We start from the raw sequence: 21,541 nt of genomic DNA on the forward strand, positions 1-21,541 counted from the left end.
TTAATTTTAATTTAATCTAGGAGATTAAGTAAAATATTGATTTAATATTAAATATGAGAAATATTTATTTCTGATTCATTGTTCCAGCCCCTTAAGGTACTCTACTATCTCTGGTCATTTTTCATGGCATTCACAGATAAATACACTTAATATTTTATGATAAGATAGTTTATTATATACAGGATAAAATAAAAAGGAAAGCAGACAAAAACAATATTGTGTTAGGAATAAGTCAGGACAGGGAATTATGTTCTTTAAACATAACAAACAGTCCTATATTACTCCAAAATAACTTAGATTAATTTCATTATAAATTACTTGTAAAACAGAAATAAAGGGGTGAAAGGGATCTGAGAAGCTCTCCTTGTACCACATTGAACCCCAGAACTGATGGTAGAGTTGTGAGATAGAATGAGATTAATGAAAATGTTTTCAATAACTAGCCATAGCTCCAGAGGACTGATGATGAAGCATACTTTTTGGACATGATAATGGCATCGAGTGGAATTATTTTGCTTGATTATGCATATTTGTTATAAATGTTTGTTTGTTACAAATGTTTCTTTGTTTGTTTTCCCCCAGTTGGATTGCAGGAGGGAAATTAGGAAGGAGAGAAAGTAAAAATTTTAATACTTTTTTAAAAAGAAGATCATATGATATTATCAAAGGATACAGCCCTAGGTAGACTATGGTGAAGCCTGTGCTTGGAATAAGGGGGGATCTGAGTCCAAGTGCCCCTTATTGGCTATGCGTACTTAATCTCTCAGTGAAATCCAAGGCTTTTAAGTTAAAAATGAGTTTTTGATCTACATTGTTGCTTAGACCAATGAAGTCCCAGATTTGTCCCCAAAATTAAAATTGCCTGGCCTGGTTGAATATCTCTACTGAGTTATTGAAACTCTACTGAATGCAATAAGTATATCATTTTCATTTTCCTTAGTAACTGTCACATAGTAGTAAGCACTTAAGTGTCCACTTCTTGGAAAGGATAGTGTAAGCTCTAGAATGATACTGATTTTGTGTTCCCTTTGTTCAAGTCTTTTTCCTTATCAGCATGACAAATTTTGAAAATCTGGTTAAATGATGGGGATGTAGAACCTAGAGTGAGAGATACATATTCTCTCTCCATATTCGAATGTCCATAAGGTTGTCATTTATCATACCAAAAGCATTTAACCATTATGCTCCCAAGGAACTATTTAAATGTCCTGTTCTACCTGGCCATAGAATTGTTCCTAGGTACAAACTCCCACTGATTCATCAAGAAGCCATCCCTTGACCCTGCAATTCTGAAAGATTTGTATATCTTTAGCAAAGATAGTACTTAAATTTGATTTTAAATGTCAGGACTTATTTTGTTTTTCATTTTCATTTTTAAAGGTTAGGCCAATACCAAGAAAAAGAAAAAAAAATCTCATTTCCCTTAACATCATATGCAGTTTCTTTAATAGAGTTACAGTTCCTTTAGGGCTTTTAATTTAACTCACAGAGATATGTAGTGATATAAAATATCACATAATATTTTTTATGATAGCATATTATTGACTCATATATTCTCTTTATTATGAGTTTATATAAACATATACTTTAAGAAGGAAACTAAGAAAAAAAATTTTACCCCTCACTAGGTATCCTACACAGAGGGTTCCCACCCTATCTGACTTTATTACCTGATTTGAAGTAGGATATTCCCTGATAATTCTTTAAGCAAAATATACTCTTTTCTTTATGGGATAGATAAAAATTTAAAAAAATGAATAGTTATTTGCCATTGACTTCAGTGAAAGAAGAAGTTATAGATTTGTATCTGGAAATGGCCTGAGAAATCAACATCTGTTCCACTCCTTAACTTTTTAGGTGAGGAAACTGAGAAAAGAAATGCTAGGTCAGGCTAGCTGAAGTCATACAAATCATAAATGGTGGGCAAATTTGAATTCTAGGGATCTGACTTCAAAAGCAGAGCTCCTTCCACTTTGCCATATTATCTCCCAACCATTTGTGTTTTATTGTTCCCTACCTGAATATAATTTTCCTTCATAAAGAAAACAGAACTAAAATAAGAGTTGAATAGTTATATTTTTCTTGTATATTATCATCATACCATTCCCCCAAGAACTGATCTTATCCCTTCTTTGTTACTTTCTTATTCATAAAGTACATTTTTTTCAAAGGTCTTTTGCTGTCCTTATCATATTACAAACATCAATTTCACTTAGACTTCGATCTTATTGTTAATATTTACACAGAACCAAGCCACGATTTAAACAATTCATCCTCAGTATACTTTGTATACAGTATACTGTGGTTTTTAATTTTTGTGCATCTTTTAAAAATCTGATCTTACCTGTAAAGCAACATTGGTCTCTTTTCTTCTTCATTGACTTAGTGTGTGTTCCTATTAACAGAATTTTGTTCCCTATTTTACATTTTTATAGTATAAGTATTTTTATATTATTATTCTTATATTTCATAATAATCAATATATTGTACTCATTAACAACAAGATTATATGATGATCAATTCTGATGGACATGGCTCTCTTCAATAATGAGATGATTCAGACCAGTTCCAAAGATCTTGTGATGAAGAGAGCCATCTACACCCAGAGAGAGGACTGTGGGAATTGAGTGTAGTTCACAACATAGCATTTTCACTCTTTTTGTTGTTGTTTGCTTGCATTTTATTTTCCTTCTAATTTTTTTTCTGGTTTGATTTGATTTTTCTTGGGCATCAAGATAATTGTATAAATAAGTATGTATTCATATTTCTACCATGTGTAACATATATTGGACTTCTTGCTATCTGGGGGAAGTGAGGGAAAATTGGAACACAAAGTTCTGCAAGGGTTAATGTTGAAGAATTATCCATGCAAATGTTTTGAAAAATAAAAAGCTTTAACAAAGAAAGAAAAAAACAATTAATGATATGGTTAATTAGAATCTATACAGTAATAACAGCTAACATTTACAGAATCTAATCCAGGTTCACCAGATTGAGTAAGTGACCAACCAGAGTTGGTAAAATGGATTTGGATTACATTTATTTTATTGTTATAAAATATTTTGTTGATCATTTTTTTACACCATCTACCTTTCTCAATGTATTCTTTCCTGTTACCCCTCTCAGAGAAAAATAAAGCATTAAAAAGAGGGGGAAGGGAAGAGAGAAAAAACACTTTGGCAAAATAAGTGAATCAAGTATCTATTATCTCATGCCTATATATTTTAATCAATCACTTTATGGAGATGGTTCTCTCTATCTTTCCTAAGTTAAAAAAAGGACTCTAAGAATAGGCATTTTGGGTCAGTTCCTAGGGTATGTCTAATTATATCAAACTGGTGGAAGAAATACTTTTGAGAAATCGAGGCCTTTTAAAATTAATTCCTGCCATATTTATCTACTCTTTCTTCTAGTGATGTTGGTAAAGCAAGGAAGAAGAGGGACCATTTCTAAGCCATAGAGGCTGCTAATTTTGTACAGGTGGTGAGGAAGTCATCCTAGAGGGAGAAAGCTGCACCAGACTATTGTGATTTTGAGGAATAGAAAGGATCAACACAAATGGGGAGATAGATAGTTGCTTTATGGGGATAGGAAAGTTGTTAATAGTTCTGATTAGAATTCAATCTACTCACATGCTCTGAGTTTGTACCTAGAAAATAAAAGCAAAGAATGCAAAAACTGCAAGGGTGATATATAGCTCTGTGTTTTGGGAAAGTGTAAATCAAGAGAAATGAGTGAAGATTCATTGTAGCAAAGTAAGATGGAAACAAGGTTCTAGTTTCCTTAGTGGTTTTCCCTGTGTAGTTAGGTTTTATGGATATCTGTGTATATGTGTGTGCATCCCAGAGGAAGATGTGTCTGGACTGTACATCAAACTTCTTGATGACTGAAACATAATGTCTGGATAATGATGAAATGATTATAGTTATTATAATATTTATATTGTTAATGTTATAATAACTATATTTATATAGTTATTAACTATATAGTAATAACTATATTTATATATTATATGATATATAACTATACTATATATAATTATATATAGTATACTATGATATATACTACAACTATAATTATATAATATATACAATTATTATAACATTGCATCTATTACAGTGTTTTGCTTTTCCTGTTTTTCCTCTATCAGGAACTTTTGCTTAATTTTTAAAATCATTATCATTCATTAATCACTTTTAAAAAAGCTTTTCTGGCAATGTTTATGAAGGTTTTGTCCGGACTGCATTTTTGAGCCTTTGCTTATAGATATTTGCAAATCATTGTCTTATTGGTTTGCATTTTGAGTTTCCCTGTTATTATAGTAGGTTTTTTTTTTTTTTAAATGGTCAGGTTCTTTCTCGTTGTTCTTCTTTGCTCATTTTCCCAAAGTATTCCTTAACTTTTAATTTCATATTGAAATTGGGCTCTATTCATCTTTGGAGGTGGGTAGGATTTCTGTCCTGAGTTTATTTTTTATATGTTCTTCTAATGCTCATTTTCATTATTAAGAATTTGTGGGCTTAGCTTGAATTGGCACATATGTTGTATGTGACATAAACTCTTGTTAAAATAGGCAAAGACTGTATAAATGTGGCACAATGTGAATAGAGCTATTGAAGACTGTGCTAGTACTCTTTATCCTTTCAAACAGGATTATCCATGAAGAAAAAGGCTAGGTTGTGAAGTTTAAACATTATTACCATTATCATCATAGTCCTTAGAAATGTATTTAGCCAGTACTTATCTGAAAATTATCAAAACATTGTAATAGATGTAATGTTGTTCTCATTTTCTAAATGAGAAAACTGAGTCTTACGTGGGGCAATCATTCTGCAATCTACATCATTCTAAAACAAATCAGGTACTTGCTTATTCCCCAGAAGGCACTTGAGACAAATCTTCCTCCTAAAAATCCCAGATTAATTTCATCTTTATTTATTGGCATAAAAGTAGCTCTTTTCAACTCAACTGTAGGGATTGTCATTATTCTTCTCTTAGTGACTGACTGTTGCTTTAGGCCATAGTAAGTAGTCTTTTTTCAAGAATATTGCTTAAATAAAGGTCCTGAATCTAGCTAGTTAGGAGAGTTAAAATGGAAACCTAACCCCTTCATTATCTCATTTGATCCTCATAATAACTTTCCGAAGTGAGCGGAAGTCTCACTCTGAGGTTTATTTAAATTGTATTCAAAGTGTATAAATTACAAACAGTATATTAAAGTATAATTATAACATTTTAAATATGAAAACTTGTCACATCTACTCTTCAGTCTATATTTTGTTTCTGTAGGGAAGCCCAGCACTGATGGACACACTAATGCACCTGGGTTATAAAAACCCTAAACTTAAAAGTTATAACCCATCAAGAAATCCCATTCATCATTACATTTTCTCTTGGAAGGGATATTAAAAAAAACATGAAATGTCAGAGTTATAATGTCAGGAACATTTAAAATGTCAAGTGCTTGTTGCTGCATAGCCTGGCTGTCTGCTGTATTCATCAAAACAACAACTGGCATAATAATTACAGATGTGCTATCACAGTTTCATGTATAACCAGACACAAATTTATAACAAATTGAAAGAAAACATTCTCATTGCTTAACCCAAAGCTCCTTCCTCTTTGATAATAATACCTTAAATATGTATCATCCTTTACAACGAGCTTTCACATATATTCAAAGGATCATCAATCTAGAATAGACCAGACCTTATGAGCTGTCTTATTCAAACCTTTAATTTATAGATGAAAAACTGAGGCTGAGACAGTTTAAGCGAGTTGATCAACATCATAAAAGTAACAGAATAAAAAGTAAAAAGTAAAAAGACAGAATGGGGATTTGAGCAGATTTCTTTAATTCCAAATTCAGTACCTTTTCCAGGAAGCCACAATATTTAACTTGAGTCTATAAGGTGTGTGGGCAAAGGCAATGTCCTTTTTTTTTTTCTTTTTTACGACTGGTGAAACTGAGGCTCAGAATTTAAGTGATTGCATAGTCATAGAGCTTGTTGATAGAAGAACTGAGGTTGTCTAACAAACATCTAGCTTTTTAAGAATTATAATGTGCAACTTCTCATATTGTAGGGGATGTTCCTTTAGAAAAAAATAATCATTAATTCATGATTCCATTCAGAATAAAAAATGAAGGACAGAGAGAAAAGGCCAGAAAAGGAACTAGTCATCTATAACATATGGTTTCATTAAAAAAAAACTAGGAGTTTAAAAAACCTGTTTACCAAGTAGTTATTTTTCTGAAACAAAAAGTGAACAAAGTTTTTACCAAATAACTCAATTCTACTTTAAAATGTGATTAGTTAGTGCCAGCATGTTAATGCAAACTAGGATTCTGTCCTTAAGTGATGGGATCCAAAAATGTATCAATCAACTTTATTGCCACATTCTAATCTGCAGGACAGCACAACCAACACTTAAACAGAACAACCACAGTATCTGTTTCATAACTTTATGGAAGGTTTCTCAGGATTGAATATTGCAGTTTTATTAGCATGATTCAAGAATGTTACATCTGTACCCAACAATATTATACACAGAGAAGGATTCTTCCTTACTATAGTAGCTATCATATTCACTGAATGTAGAGAAAGACATTTGGACAGAATAAAGGCTCCATAGCTTGTTTCCTCTTGTCTTGAAGGTCCTTGTCCTTGGCCATGGTCTAAAGCAAGGTATCTCAGGTGTCTTGCTTCATCCCATTCTGAATTATTTTCAGTACATGGGAGAGGTCAAAACTCTTGGTAATCATCTCCAAAAGTTTTGAATCTTTTTCTAAGCCACCAATGAATTCCTCTAACGTTAATTCTCCTAGAATATAAAAATATATGAGCAATTAGAGAAAATAATGAATCGTCTATTATTGTTCTCACTCTTAGTTCCCCAGATCTTTTCTGGTTTAACAATATTTCATTACATTTTTTTAATAACAGTTTGTTCAGCCATTCTCTATTCAATGGACACTTATCGTCATATCATTTATTTTATTGCAGTGAAGAAGCCAATTTTATTATAATTACTACTTTGAATATTTTTAACATATTGCTGTTAAGGAATGTATCTTTAATCTATATATCTCTGGTTCTCCAACTGACTGTAAGTTCTTCTCAATCAATCAACAACTCAACCAATACGTATTTATTAAATGCTTACTAAGGCTCTTCCTAATTAGTAATGAACTTATTAAGGTGCTGTGCTGTTCTGGATGTAAAGCATTTCCCTTCTTGTTCAAAGTCTGATTTACAGATATACTTGAGAAACGTTGCAGATAGAGATGATTGTTTCACTGATTAATTAAACCTGCTTCAGCCAGTTAGAAATCTGACTCAGGAAAGGGCAATTTATATTCTTAAACTATGTTTCTTACAGAATCTGCCTCCCATACTCTCTGATATTTGCTGACAGGGGGAATAGAATAAGTGTTGGACTTAGAGTCAGGAAGACCTCAACATCATAACCTGTTCTGACATTAATTAGACATGCATAATGTTCTGAACCATCCTGGGCAAGGATTACCACCACTGATCCTTCCCCTGAGAACCATGGTCCATGTATGCCTCTGATGATCAAGATTAAGTTCTAATTACTCTCAGTCTCAGTTTTCTCATCTGTAAAATTGAAATAATGTGTTTTAAAGCAATTTGACAATCTTAATTTTTAAAAATAATATTAACTATTATACCTGGAAGACTATGGGCAAATCATTTAATCTCTCAGTTTTCTCATCTGTAAAATGAGAAGATTGGATTGAATGATCTATAAGGTCCCATATAATTCTAATTCTATTATCTTAAGATCTACAATGTTGGATTTGAAGTCATTTAGGCTCAAATCATAGGATCACAAATTTAAAGCTGAAAGTAACCTTGAGGATCATCTAATTCCAGATCTAATACTTATTAGCTATGTGACTTGGAGAAAATTTTAAACTTAAACTTAAACTCTCTAGATCTCCTTTTCCTTAAATACCAAATGTGGATTATAATGTCTTCCTGACTTCACAGGATTGTTATAAAAAAGTCAAGTCAAAAGCATAAGTGCCTATTAGTGCTAGGCACAGAAATGTACTTTATAAACTTTAAAGTCCTAGAAAAAATGTGAATATTTGAAGAGGTGACCAGTTCTAGATGAAGATATGATTAATTCTTGATCATCAAGGTTGGAGGAAGTCAATAATTATTGACATTAAGGTATATTATTTAATAAGATTACTTAATAAGAGCCAGGTAAGGCTGTAACGAGATTCATTATTTGATAGATGAATAAACTTAGAGGAGTAACTAATATATCATAGAGCTAGTCAGAGGCACGATTTGAACCAAGGCTGTTTTAAATACAAATGTAGTCGTCTATATATTTACAATGCTAATTTCCTAATAAATTCTGTTGGTAAGAATAATTTAGTGTACTCTCTTTTTAAAATATGGTACCAAGAACAGTCCTAGGCAGAATTGGAAAGTTAGCTAAATAGTTATGAAATATTTATTGGTCTATAATATTCTCCTTTTTCATTTCTATTTCCATACTTCCTTACTTTAGGACTGCCCTCACTGATCTAGGGATCTAATACAAACTCCCTAATACTCAGGTCCTGTGGTTGGCGGGCTTTCTTCCCTACTAGAAAACTGATTTCCCGACTTAATATCATCCCCTCAAGGCTACAGGGCCTTTGTAATCCAACCCATTAGTGACTAATTTTAATGAGGAAGAGCAGTGTCCTTGACCAACCATAGGATGTAGAGGAGGGAAGATATTAAATGACACTTCTCAGGGGCCCAATTGTTCTGCCAATATCTGCAAGGCTGGTCGTGAATAGCACATTCTGTTTGAAAAATGAAGTTGCAATGGATTTTTTTTTACCTCTTTAAATATCCATTTAGGGGAAAGGGAGAAGGAGACAGTAAAATAATGAAGGCTTCTGAATCTGTGAAGCTGTCAGACCAATTCATTCATTCATTCTGTGAAAATTTATTGAAGCTCTATTATATGCAAGACACTATGCAAGATTCTGGATTTAAAAAAAAAAGATATGTAAGACATGGTTTCTGCTTTCAAAGGATTTTGCAAGGGAAGATAAAACATATTCAAATAATAATTATATAGTTCTTTCAGTTTTGCACCTAATTTACATGTTATCTCATTTGATCTTCCTAATACTCTTGTGAGGTAAATTCTATGCTATTCTATTAATAAATGAGCAATTTGAGGCTGAGATTAAGTAGGTTGTTCAAGGTCACCAAGCCTCAATCTTTGGCTAAACTCCTTGAGAAAATTGTCTACAAGAGGCGCCTCCACTTTTTTCCTCTCACTCTCTTAAGTCTCTACAATATGGCTTCCAATCTTATCATTCAACTGCAACAATTTCCCAAAATTACCAATGATTTTTTTAAAAAATATTTTTTTTGATGTTTTCTGTTATTTACATCGCCATGGTATTCCATGTATCTCTCCTCCTCCCCATCTCCAGAGATATCCCATATGACAAATAGTGGTTGGGTTTGTTTGTTTTTTAAAGAAGAAATCAGCATAATTGATTGATTCTGAGACAAAGTCTACAAATGTGTGTAACATATAACACTTTCCACTTCTACCTAGAGATAGGTTGGGAGATATCTTCTCAGATCTCTTCATTTGAGTTCTGCTTGATCATTATAACTTTATTACTTTTTTTTTTTTTGATGTGTCTTTTCCCCCTCAATTTAAATTGTTCAAGTTATTGTGTATGTTATTTTATTGGCTCTGTTTATGTCAATGCATCAATTCATATAGATTTTTCCATGCTTCTCTGTATTCATCACACACACCATCTACTTTCCTTATTTTAGATGCATTAATGTTTTCTGTGCAGAAGCTTTTTAGTTTTAAGTAATCACTTATCTATTTTATCTTTTCTAATTGTCTCTGTCTCTTATTTGATTAAGAATCTGTCTATAGCTGTAAAAGGTAAGTGATGTTTCTCTTCTAATATTTTTCTGGTAGTGTGATCTTTAAAATTAAAGTCACATATTCATTTAGAATATACTGTAAAGTGTAGTGAAAGTGTTAGTCTAAGCCAAACTTCTGCCAGATTGTTTTCCAATTTTGGAACAGTTTTTGTCAAATAGAGAATTTTTTCCTAGGCAATTTTTGGTTTTGACTTTATCAAACACTAGATTATTGAGTTCTATTATTTCTTAATCTTCCCTGTCTAGTCTATTCCACTGATCTAATTCTCTATTTTTTAACCAATACCAGATGATTTTAATGCTGCTGCTTTTTAAAAATAGCTTGGAGTCTGGAAATATTATTCCTCCTTCCTGATTACTTCTTTTCATCATTTTTCTTGATACCAATCATATCTTAATTGCCATTGATCTAATCTTAACTCTCATCATTCTTGATCTCTATAACATTTGACACTGTTAATCACTTCTTCTTGAGACAGGTGTCTCTTTGGGTTTTGGAGATATCACTCTCTCAATTTTCTTCCAACTCACTTGACTATTCTCTTTCAACCTCCTTTTCTGGGTTCAGATTATGCAGATCATACCCTTTTCTATAGATGTCTCAAAGAACCTTATTCTAGGCCCCTTCTCTTCTTCCCCTGTACTATTTCATTTGAAGATCTCATCGGCTTTCATGGATTCAATTATCACTCCTATGTTGATGATTCTCAAATCCACTTATCTAGCCTTAGTCTTCCTGCTAACTTCAAATTTCACTTTTCCAACTGTAATTGGACATTCAAACTGGATGTCCAGTAGACATCTTCAACACATGTCCAAAACTAATTTTTTTTTTCCTCCTAAATCCTCCCTTAACTTTCAAACTTCCCTGTTACTCTATAAAGCACTAGGTTTGCAACCTAAAACTCATCCTTGATTCCTCACTCTCACCCTTCACATCCAATCTGTTAGCAAAACCTATCAATTATACTTTTGCAATATCTCTAATATATACCCCCTTCTTTTCTCTGACACTGCCACCACTCTGGTGCAAGCTTTCTTCAGCTCATTCCTGGGCAGTGATTACAGTCTCCTTATTGGTCTACCTTTCACAAATTCTTCCTATTCCAGTCCATCCTTCATCTATTTACCAAAGTGATTTTCTTTTTTTCCTTTTAATTTTCTTATTTTATTTTTTGATATTTTATTTATATATTTTTAATTATTTATGTTTTATTTATAATAAAAAAAAACAAACAAACAGAAAAACAAAACAAAACAAAAAAGAGCATTATTGTGTACCCAACAGAATATCAGGGAGGATTCAAAATATATAACAACAAATTACCAGATCAAGAAAGCAAATAGATATAGATATAGAGGTATATATAGATATAGAAGAAATTATATTCATGATGTTCATTTTTTTTCTTTACTTCCTTGTAAAATGTTCTTTGGTTCTCTGCTGTGCACCTCATTTACTTTATTCTTTTTTTACCCCTTTCATCCTCCCCCAATTCCAAGCAAGCTATGGTTAAGGAAAGATATATTTATATATGCATGTGTACACACACACACACACACACACACACACACACGTCTTTCCTATTCCTGCTGACTTTGTTTTCATTCTACTCCATACCTTGCCTTTCTATTAATCTCTCCCCACCCATGAATCCCTCCCTTATCTTCTTCCTCCACCCTTTGCTTCCCTGTCTGCCCATCCCTCCTCTAATTTCTTTGTAGATTTTGGAGGGTGCTTCATGGTATATATGTTACGTTGCCAATTAAACCCATTCTGATGTGAGTAGGTTTTCAGAACTACAAGCCCTCTTCCCCCCTCTAATGCTTCTGTGTCTATTCTTCCTTTGCACCTCATTTGTATAATATAATAACTATTTTTACCTTAACTCTGCCAGTCTTTTTACCCTATTGCTTGATGTGAATCTTAAACATATAATGTACATTTTCCAAATAAAAAACAGACCATAAATCATTTGTCCATGTTGACTTCCTTGAAATTGATCTTTGATATGTTAAATTTTCTATTAAGTTCAGATTTGGTTGATGGTAAGTTCTGAAAATCTGCAAGTTTGTTGAATGTCCATTTTTTCTCATTCAATATTATGGATAATTTTGCTGGATATGATATTTTTGGCCACAGGCTTAGTTCTTTTAGTCGTTGGCAGATATGATTTCAGGACCTGCATCTTTTATTGTAGCAGCTAAGTCCTGTAGAATTCTAATTGTAACTCCAGCATATTTGGATTGCTTTTTTCTTGTTTCTTGGAAAATTTTCTCTTTGAGAGAATGAGAGAAAGAGAGTGTGAGAGAGAGAGGGAGGGGGGAAGGGAGTAAGGGAAGAAAGGATGAAGAAAAGGAGGAAGAAGGGAGAGAGAAAGAGAAAGAAAGAACATGCAAGTAAATCAGTAGAGGGAGGAAAGAATTAAAGAAAATTAGATTTTTAATCATTGTCATTGGAGTCCAATTGTGATAGCAACAGTTACTTCAAGGAGTCAGGGTTAATTTTGCGACAGCTAATAAAGTTCCTATTATGTAAAAAAAAAATATTTCTCTTTGATCTGGGGGTTTTTAAATTTGGCAATAATATTCCTGTGTGTTTTCTACACAGGATTATGTCAGGGTGGTGATTGGTGGATTTTTCTATTTCTACTTCCCCTCATATTCTAACACTCCAGGACAATTTTCTTGTATTATTTCCTGCATTATTTTGTCAAGGTTCTTTTTTTGGTCACAACTTTCAGACAGTCCAATTATTCTTATATTTTCCCTTCTTGATCTGTTCTCTAGATTTATCATTTTTCTTATGTTTCAAATTCTGTTCTATTTTCTCATTCTTTACAATCTGTTTTGTAATTTTTTGGTCCTCATAGCTTCACTGACTTCCCCTTGCCTGATTCAAATTTTCAAAGATATATTTTCATTTTTGAGACTATATCTCCTGTTCTAGTTGGTTAACTTTTTTCCCATAATTTTTTTTTTTCTTGGATGGTTGTTTTAATTTTTAAAAATTTTTTTTCTCATATTATGCCACAGTTCTCTTTAACTGTTCTGACTCGGTTTCCCTGCACTAGTTTCCCTTGTCTCAGTTTGCTTAACTGTTCTGTCTCAATTCCTTAAACTGTAAAAACCCCTTCTGGTCCATTAAGATTGGGAACCATTTACTCTAAGGTTGTAAATTGTTAATGCAAGCAAGATAAACAAGAGAGTAGACCTCCTGACTCTTTCTGTCCTCAAGAATTTACAATATCCCTCTAAAATATTCCAAGATACCTCACTGACATCTTTATCTCTGTGTATTCAGACATCCTGTCTCTGAGCTTTTAGGATTTATGGTCTCCCCCCATCCTGACAGAAGTTTTCCCGAGCTTCTTACCCCTTCTTTGTTTCTAAAAGATATTTGAGAAGTTGGGTTTCTCCCATTCACTGCTGGAGGCTGGCTACTGGCTACTGGAGGCTGGCTGCTGCATGCAGCATGCTGGATTTCTTGAGATGACAATCTCCTCCAGCCCTGGGACCAACATGGATTCCTTGGTCCCAGTATATTTTTATCTCTGTCTGACTGGATAATTTGAGACGAGAGTCCTGTCCAGTCAATTATACTCTCCAATTAATAAAATATTAAAAAGCTCTCTAATCTCTCTCCTGCCTCAGTTTCTCCGGCATTACACTCAATGTCTCTCATTTGATTTTTAAATTCTTTTGTGAGTTTTTCAATAAATTCTCCCTGGACAGGGAGATATTTCATGTTACTTTTTGGGGTGGAAACTTTTATTTTATTTTAGTTCCTCTGAAGATGAACCCAAAACTTCTTCCCTATTCCCTCAGTAGGTTTTTATAGTGGGATTCTTTCTTCTTTGCCAGTTCACTTTTTTAAAAGTAAGAGTTACTGGTGTTAGTACCTCTAATCGTGGGGTGGGGGAATGGTACCTTAAGCTTCCGTCTAGCTCTCCCCTCTGACCAGGAACCTCAAATCAACCCTCCTGCAAGTGTCAGCAGCCAGCAGCATCCCTGCCCCACTGCCCCTGCACTCACTGGATGCTGGTTCCTTCTCACCCAGAGCCATGTCCTTTAGCACAATTGGGCCTGGTGTTCCCAGTCAGCTGAGGTTCCTTCTGTGTTCATGGACTCAAACCTAGACTCCACAAAGAGTCTGGGAGGTGAAAGTCTCTGTGATTCCTGCTGAGGCTCTGGCCATACTCACTTAGTCCAAGGGGTCCCCACTTGGCATTTCTGTGGAGCCAGCCTGGAGGTGTTTACACTTCACATGATTAATTCTGGCCTGGGGTCTTTCTTCAGATCTTATTGGGTTGTACCAGGAGAACCCCAGTTCTGCCTCAAATCTTCTTGATTTTTCACCAGAATATGTTCACCTGAAATGAAAATCTGTTCCTTTTGTGGGGGAAATCTGGTTCTCCTCACCTCTCATCTGACAATCCTCTACCTGTATCTCTCTCCATTCTAATCCAATCTCCACACAGCTATCAAAATATTTTACTTAAGGGGAAGGCAGGCAAGCAGGAAGTGAGGAAGGGAAGAAGGAAATAAATGAGGTAAAAAAGTTGGGAAAAAGAAAAGAAAGAAGGAACAAAAGTAAAGAGGGAGGGAAATTGTTAAATTGTGTTCCCTTTAAGATTATCACTCTTAGAGATTGTGTCCCCTTTTCTGATCTCAGAGATCAGGAACTCCCAGAAGTCTAGAGACAGAGTCCCATCCTCCCAGGATAAGAGAAGCAATACTATTCAGGGGTAAATCAACTTCCATAGAAATTCTAAATTCTCATTCAATTGAGGAATCCTGGACTGATCAGCTAGGACTGTCCCAGCCCCCCTCCCCCCCCCCCCCCCCCCCCCCCCCAAGATACCCAATATAACAGCTTCCCTCAACTAAGCTCTTTGCAGATGGTTAGGACTCTGTCCACTGATTCTCACAGTGTAAAATTCCATTTCCCAATAGATCTTTGCCACTATGGAAGTCAGTACCTTAGCAAACTAATTTCTATCTAACAATAAACTTTCATTTTGCAATTAATAATTTGGGAATAGGTGAATTCTTTCACTTTTAAATCTGTGGCCGATTAAAGGAATATTTTAATAACTCTCTTATTGCCACTAGCCTCTTGACCACCAGGAATTGAGAGCATTGAAACCGCATCATTTTTGGTTCCCTGACCAGGAATGAAGGGATTCAAACCACATCAAAAGGAGAAAGGGAGGTAGGGAAGAAGAAAGGGAGGGAGGAAATATTTATTAAGCACCCACCTTCCAGGCGCTGTGCTAAACATTTTACAACTTTTATCACATTTAAGTGGGGATCTGACCAAGTCATTCCAATATTCAACAAACTTTTGTGCTTTATTATTGGATCAGATATAAACCCTTCTAATTAGTTTTAGAAGTAAACTTTTTTTTTTTTGCTTGCTTGCTTGATCAATTTAGGTAATAGTTAGATGATCTCAAATTAAGAATAAGTGAAGCACAACTGAGATCTGTTTTTCTTCCTCGTTCAACCTGAATTTTTAGCTTTTGTTTGTGTCCTTTACATTTGAAGGCTAACTTAGATAACTTCTTATATTTAAACTGGATGCCCCAATATGCATGTAGTATCTTTCTGCTTTCTTGTCTTTGATAACTATCTGAAATGATCTTTGCTGCCTGCTGAATTCCCACCTAACCTTTAAAGTCCAACTCAAATGTTGCCTCCTACATGAAATCTTTCTTCATTCTTCACTAGTAATAACTATTCCCACCTTGGACTTTGCATAGTTTCTTGCTTTGTATCTCACAACAGTACTTAACATGTATTATTGTACATAAAAGTTACCTCTAATTATCTTACCTTCTCTCCACTAGCCTACAAGTTCCATAAAGGTAGGAAACTTCTTTTCTAGCCTTGTATTTCCCCTTGTTATTGTTCAGTCATTTCAGTAATGGCTGACTCCTTGAGATCCCATTGAGGTTTTCTTGGCAAACACACTGGAGTGATTTACCATTTTCTTTCCTAGCTCATTTTACAGATGGGGAAACTGAAGCAATCAGGATTAAGTGACTTTTTGAACTCACATTGATGAGCCTTCCTTACTCTAGGGCTGACTGTATCCACTGTACTGTGGAGCAGCCCTCTGTGAAGACCGCATATTTTAAAATCAGCCGGAGTCAGGAATTCAGGTTAGGGGAAAATCGTCAGTCTTTATTCTCAGTGAAAAAAGATCGGAGGTGGAAGAGAATGGGCAATAGCAATGTGTGTAGCTGAGTCAAGAAGCTAGCTAGACCAGCAGCCACACGACCAGCAGCTAGGAGTATGGAACCCAGGCCAATGTCTCCCAGCTTCTCTTCCTGTCTCTCTGCCTCCACCCACCAAAATCGTCATTTCCTATACAACACATCAGGACTTGCACAGAGAGTGGGCGGGGGCCATTCTTTATCCCATCATGTATATTAATAGAGTATGGCCTCACGTGCTTGGGACCTTACTATTTAGCCTCATGTGCTTGGGACCTCAGTGCATCAACTCAAGCCTCAGCCCATTACAGTCCTCCCCCTAGCATCCAGTAAAGTTCCCAGAACACAGGAGATTCTTAGTAAATGTTTGTTGTTTGTACATTCTATTAAGTAAAATTCTTTCTTGTTATCAAAATTAAAGAAGATTGTTTTTTAATATTTCAACTTTTTTTCTTTTAGATGGGACTGGATAAAGAGGATGATGATAATAATTCCTGTAGCATGATATTTGTATATCTTTTTAAGCTTTGCAAAATATTTTACATAATTATCTTACTTGAACCTCACAAGAATCTTGTGAAGTAAGTACCAGAGATATTATTATTTCTGTTTTATAGATGAGAAAACTAGAGCTGAGAGATGTTACTTGAGAGGATTAGTTAGCCAGTAAATATCAGGGGCAGTTTAATCCAGATCTTCATAAGGTCAAACCCCAAAGTCTGTTTTACTAATTAAATACTTTGAGTGGAAATGAAGCAGGTGTCTTGCTAATATGTGCCCTAGTACCTATCTTGATATCAACTCTAATCAATGCTAGTAGGGACATTGAGTTTTAAGAGAAATATTTGAATGTCTTCTAAGTTTACCATCATTAAAAAAAAAAAAAAAAGCGTAATCTTGGGTCTTTTCCTATTCAGTTTTTTGTAACATACAAGTTGTGAATTAAAGCCACATATACATGTCCTGGAATATCAGACTCTAGATATACAGCCAAATATCATCTAGACAAGTATTTTGTGCATTTCACACTGAAGAAGTACTTATCATTTCTTCCTCCTCAAATCACCCCAGAGACTAGTTCTGAATTTGTTCACAGGGAATATAGATTGCTTTTTTAAAAAAGAGAAAAGAAAAAAAAGGAGAAAAATTAATCAAAGCTGAAAAACATTAAAAAAAAAAAAACTAATGTTGTATATGCAATATTCCATAGGAAATCTGACTTCTGAAAAAATAAAGGAAGATATCTTGTCATATACTGCTGATTCTTTAGGTGAGAAGCAGCTATAGAATTTCACAATTAACTCGTTTATTCTATTTCTCTGGGTCTCCCTTTCTCTATTTGAAATCTGGTTGACTTTACTAGTCTTAAATCTTTTTTAGATTTCCTTCCAGCTTACCTTACTCTCGGCCATATCTCATAACTTTTTTATTCTGATTTCCTTGGAGAATTATTCTTATTATTATTCTTGATTTTTTTGAGTGTTCAAACAAATGTTACTTTTTATTAATATCTTTACCTTATTTTCCTTAATCCCCAATTTCTTTCCTAATGAATCTTCTTCCCCTGAATCTATGTCTACTAAGATAGCTCAAGGAAAGAATATTTCATAATTGTCATGTACTTTTCCTATTCAAGCAGAGGACTCTACCTTCGCTGACTTTAGTTACAAAAACAACTCCTTTTTGAATGGCTGCATCTATTTTTGTCTTTGAACTCTGACTATTTTTGGAGACTCTCATAAATCATATTTCTAACCTCAGTGGTCAGTGATCTTATCTGACAGCAATGATATCTCACAATTTATTTTTTGTTTCAGTCAGCTTCTAATCAATCTGGCCTGGGACAAGTCTGGAGTTCTCAACAGTCACAAGCATTACTGTTCTTAAGACACATACAATTATTCATTTCTTAAAATTTAATAAATTCTTATTGAAATGGAAAGTGTCCAAGAAGTTGGCAAGTACTTATTTAAAAACAAAGCAGTATATGACAAGATATCTTCCTTTATTTTTTCAGAAGTCAGATTTCCTATGGAATATTGCATATACAACATTAGTTTTTTTTTTTAATGTTTTTCAGCTTTGATTAATTTTTCTCCTTTTTTTTCTTTTCTTTTTTTTTAAAAAACACTCTATGTTATAAGGAATGGTTGTCTGAGAGAAGAGAAGAGGGAAGGAAGCACAAACTGGGAAATGATGCTATAAAAACAAAACATATTAATAAAATCTTTTAAAAATCTGTTTTAAATCAAAAGTGGTGAAATAACCCAGGCAATAAAATTCAAGACGGCCATAGTGATTCATAATTTATAAATAATTTATTCTTACCGGCCTAGATGGCCTACATGGCCAGGATGGACCTCCAGTAGGATTCTGGCATGGTTCCATGCCGAAATGAAGTAGGGACAGCCTTATAAGCATTCTTGTTCACCCTTGCTGGCACATTTTGACATTAACCAGTGACTGGACTTTATAGGACGAAAGATACAATGGCAGATATTTAACATAGTTTATAGGTCAGCGTTATCAAACAGATACCCCTCAATGTAGAGCAGGCACTTTAAAGTGCAAAACACCTCCTTTAAATTAACTGAGCAGACATTTCTCTGTGAGCCCCAGGCCCTTTAATCTAAGACTGAGGGAGGGGAGGGGATGCCAGTCCTTTGTCCATTTCACTGGTAAAAATGTACATTTGAAGGTGCTTCTGATTTTCTTAGAAGGAAAAACTTAAATTAGATGGTAAACCTAAATTTCCCTCTCAAATCTATAGTCACTATAGATTGAAAATTCAGAAATCAGAGATAAGTGTATTTAGGTCTCAGCATTTACCATCGGCTCCCCCAAAGGCATTAAACAACCTCACTGCTTTCTATCCTCTTCTACATTTGCCAATGAAGATTTCTTGATTATTTTCTTTCTGCCCAGCAACCATGAAATCCCTGCTCACTGGTATAATGCAGTGACCTTTTCTATAATGCTTCTTTCAATTCTCCATAAACTATTTCCTCTGACTATTGCATTGGATGACTCATTTGCATTATGTTTAGCATGAATTCTCCAGAACTGAATAGATGGAGTCTGGAAGGGAGCATTATGAAGTAGAAAGAATATGAGACTGACACATAGATTTTTTTTTCCAATTACTACCTATGTGACTTTAGGCAAGTCATTTTACCCCATCTGGGTCATAGTTTCCTCATCTGTAAAATGAGCAGTTTGCATTGGATAAACTCTGAGTTTAAATACTATGATCCTCTACCCTTAGAGCTGGCAAAAAACAAGCAAATACAAAAATCCCACAAAAAAAAAGCCCCCAACCACTTTATGGTTTTCAAAGTGCTTTATAAATACCATTTCATTTTATTTTCACAACAACTCTGGGAGGTGAATGTTATTATTATCCCTATTTTAGAGATGAGAAAACTAAGGCAGAGATGAAGTGACATGCTGAGAGTTGCACAACTTTAAGTACTTGAGACCGGATTTAAATTTAAGGTATTCCTAACTTTAGGCCCAAGTTTCTGAAATGATGTCATAATTCTTGATTGACATTCAGCTCTTCCTTCCCCATCCCCTACAAGCCCAGAAGAAAATCCAACACTGTCAATTTTCCTCTAGGTCTGTGGTTTTTGGCTTTACTAGGGAACCATTAATCACTGTAATTTCAAAGTGCAACCAGTTCATCTGATTTCATTCCATATAGGTCAATGGCATTTACTTTGTTTTTTCATGGTAAATATTCACACTAGATATGAACATTTAAGAATTATGACTTACTACCCTTCATTTAATGATTACTTTGGCCTTTTTCTGAATGAAATCAAATAGTCTTATGGATGATAAATGGTAGATCATGTTATTTTCAGTCTTCCTCTTCCTCTATGGCTTTGGGGACAGGAATTTTGTAAGTAAAATCCTTAGGGATCTAAGGACATATTAGCCTAATTTCACTAGCAGAATTAACTGAAAAATAGATTCCAGTTTGAAAACTACAAAGATATTGTGAGAATTGGATGAGAGTTTAGTATCCACAGAGTTAAGAAACTTAAACCAGAGAAGTGAAACTAAAACTTGAGCCTTAAAGGTTACAAAAGTTTTAGAGGAATCTATAAATTAGAATCTGAAACATGCTATGAGATATAATCAGAAGTGGGGACTCATCCTCACGTGGGGAAATTAGATGCTCCAGATAGGATGTAACCTCTGTAGTACTCAGCCAATGGGAATTATGTTTTGGGGACAGGATACAAAAAGGCACATTTTAAAAAATATTTCATTTTTATTAACCTTTAACTGAAATTAAGTATTTTTTTTCAGTTATTTAAAAAACATCATTCTGAGATGGTTTTACCATACCGCAACAAGGGTCCATGACATCTATACACATAATGTTAAGAACCCCAGAACTAGAAAATTTCTCAAGTCCCTTCTATCTCTCAAATTCTATGGTCCTAAATCTACCTTTTTGCTTTCTAATGCTTCTTCTGGTTTTTTTATCTCATTCTCTATACTCTGTCATTCTGTGTTCTAAGATGGCTTTCAGTCCTGATAATCAGTGTTCCACATGTCCTTCCACTTTTAACAATACATCTCTGACAGAGTTCTGACATTTTACGTTCCAAGGTACCTTTTATCTCTGACATTCTCTAGCCTATTTTCAAATGTCCTATTCTAACTCTAACTACTCTGAAAGCTTCCACTGAAAACTCTCAAGTCCCCAAAGTGAGCATAAATGGTATTTCTATTTTCCAAAAACCTTTATTATAGTTCACCAAATTAAAATAAATATTTGATTGAACTTGTAATACTAATATGGTGTCTAAAGTGCTTGTCACTTTTTCATTTTCAAAGATGAAAAATATCTTTAAAAGATATTTCTAGATATAATAAGTTTATAAGCTCTATTAGACAAGCTAGTCTCAATTGTTGAATAAGCAACATCTTAAGACTTTCTAAAAATCTGGGCCACAAACTCATGACATTATTAATTGTTTGAATATAATGTGTATAAACTCCACTGTATTTTACTAAGCAAGGAATTCTGGGGATGTTCATGAAGCTGTAACTAAAGCTGAGAAGCTAAGACTTTTCCCAGGGTGATGAAAATTAAAGAGGGTGCTGACAGAACTTTCAGTCCTTCAATTTGCTCATAGTAACCCTAATGAAGAGTTAAAATGAAAGCTTGCTTCTGTCCTTATCTCACCTCCCCGTTAGCCTTTCACTAGTAGTGGCCATCTCTCCACATCTCACCATAACCTTATAGTATGGTAGAGTCTCCAAAGGGCAGAGAGCTGGCCCTTAGAGAAGAGGAAATTCTATGAGGCCGATAGGTTTCTAAATATTAGCCATTTCCCAAAGGCATTT

General features: G+C 34.2%; 1 protein-coding gene across 1 annotated transcript in view; it reads right to left on the reverse strand.

Annotated features, from left to right (window-relative positions):
* Positions 1 to 6,420: 6,420 nt before the first annotated feature.
* The window catches only part of GUCA1C (guanylate cyclase activator 1C), a 62,180-nt gene continuing 47,059 nt past the window's right edge, over positions 6,421 to 21,541 (reverse strand). Inside the window, exon 4 of the mRNA XM_003763572.3 lies at positions 6,421 to 6,822. Within this exon, the coding sequence (XP_003763620.3) occupies positions 6,692 to 6,822 (131 nt within the window). The 3' untranslated portion in view covers positions 6,421 to 6,691. The remainder of the gene's footprint in view (positions 6,823 to 21,541) is intronic.

Source organism: Sarcophilus harrisii, chromosome 3, assembly GCF_902635505.1.
Source record: "Sarcophilus harrisii chromosome 3, mSarHar1.11, whole genome shotgun sequence".
NCBI classification, from domain to species: Eukaryota; Metazoa; Chordata; class Mammalia; order Dasyuromorphia; family Dasyuridae; genus Sarcophilus; species Sarcophilus harrisii.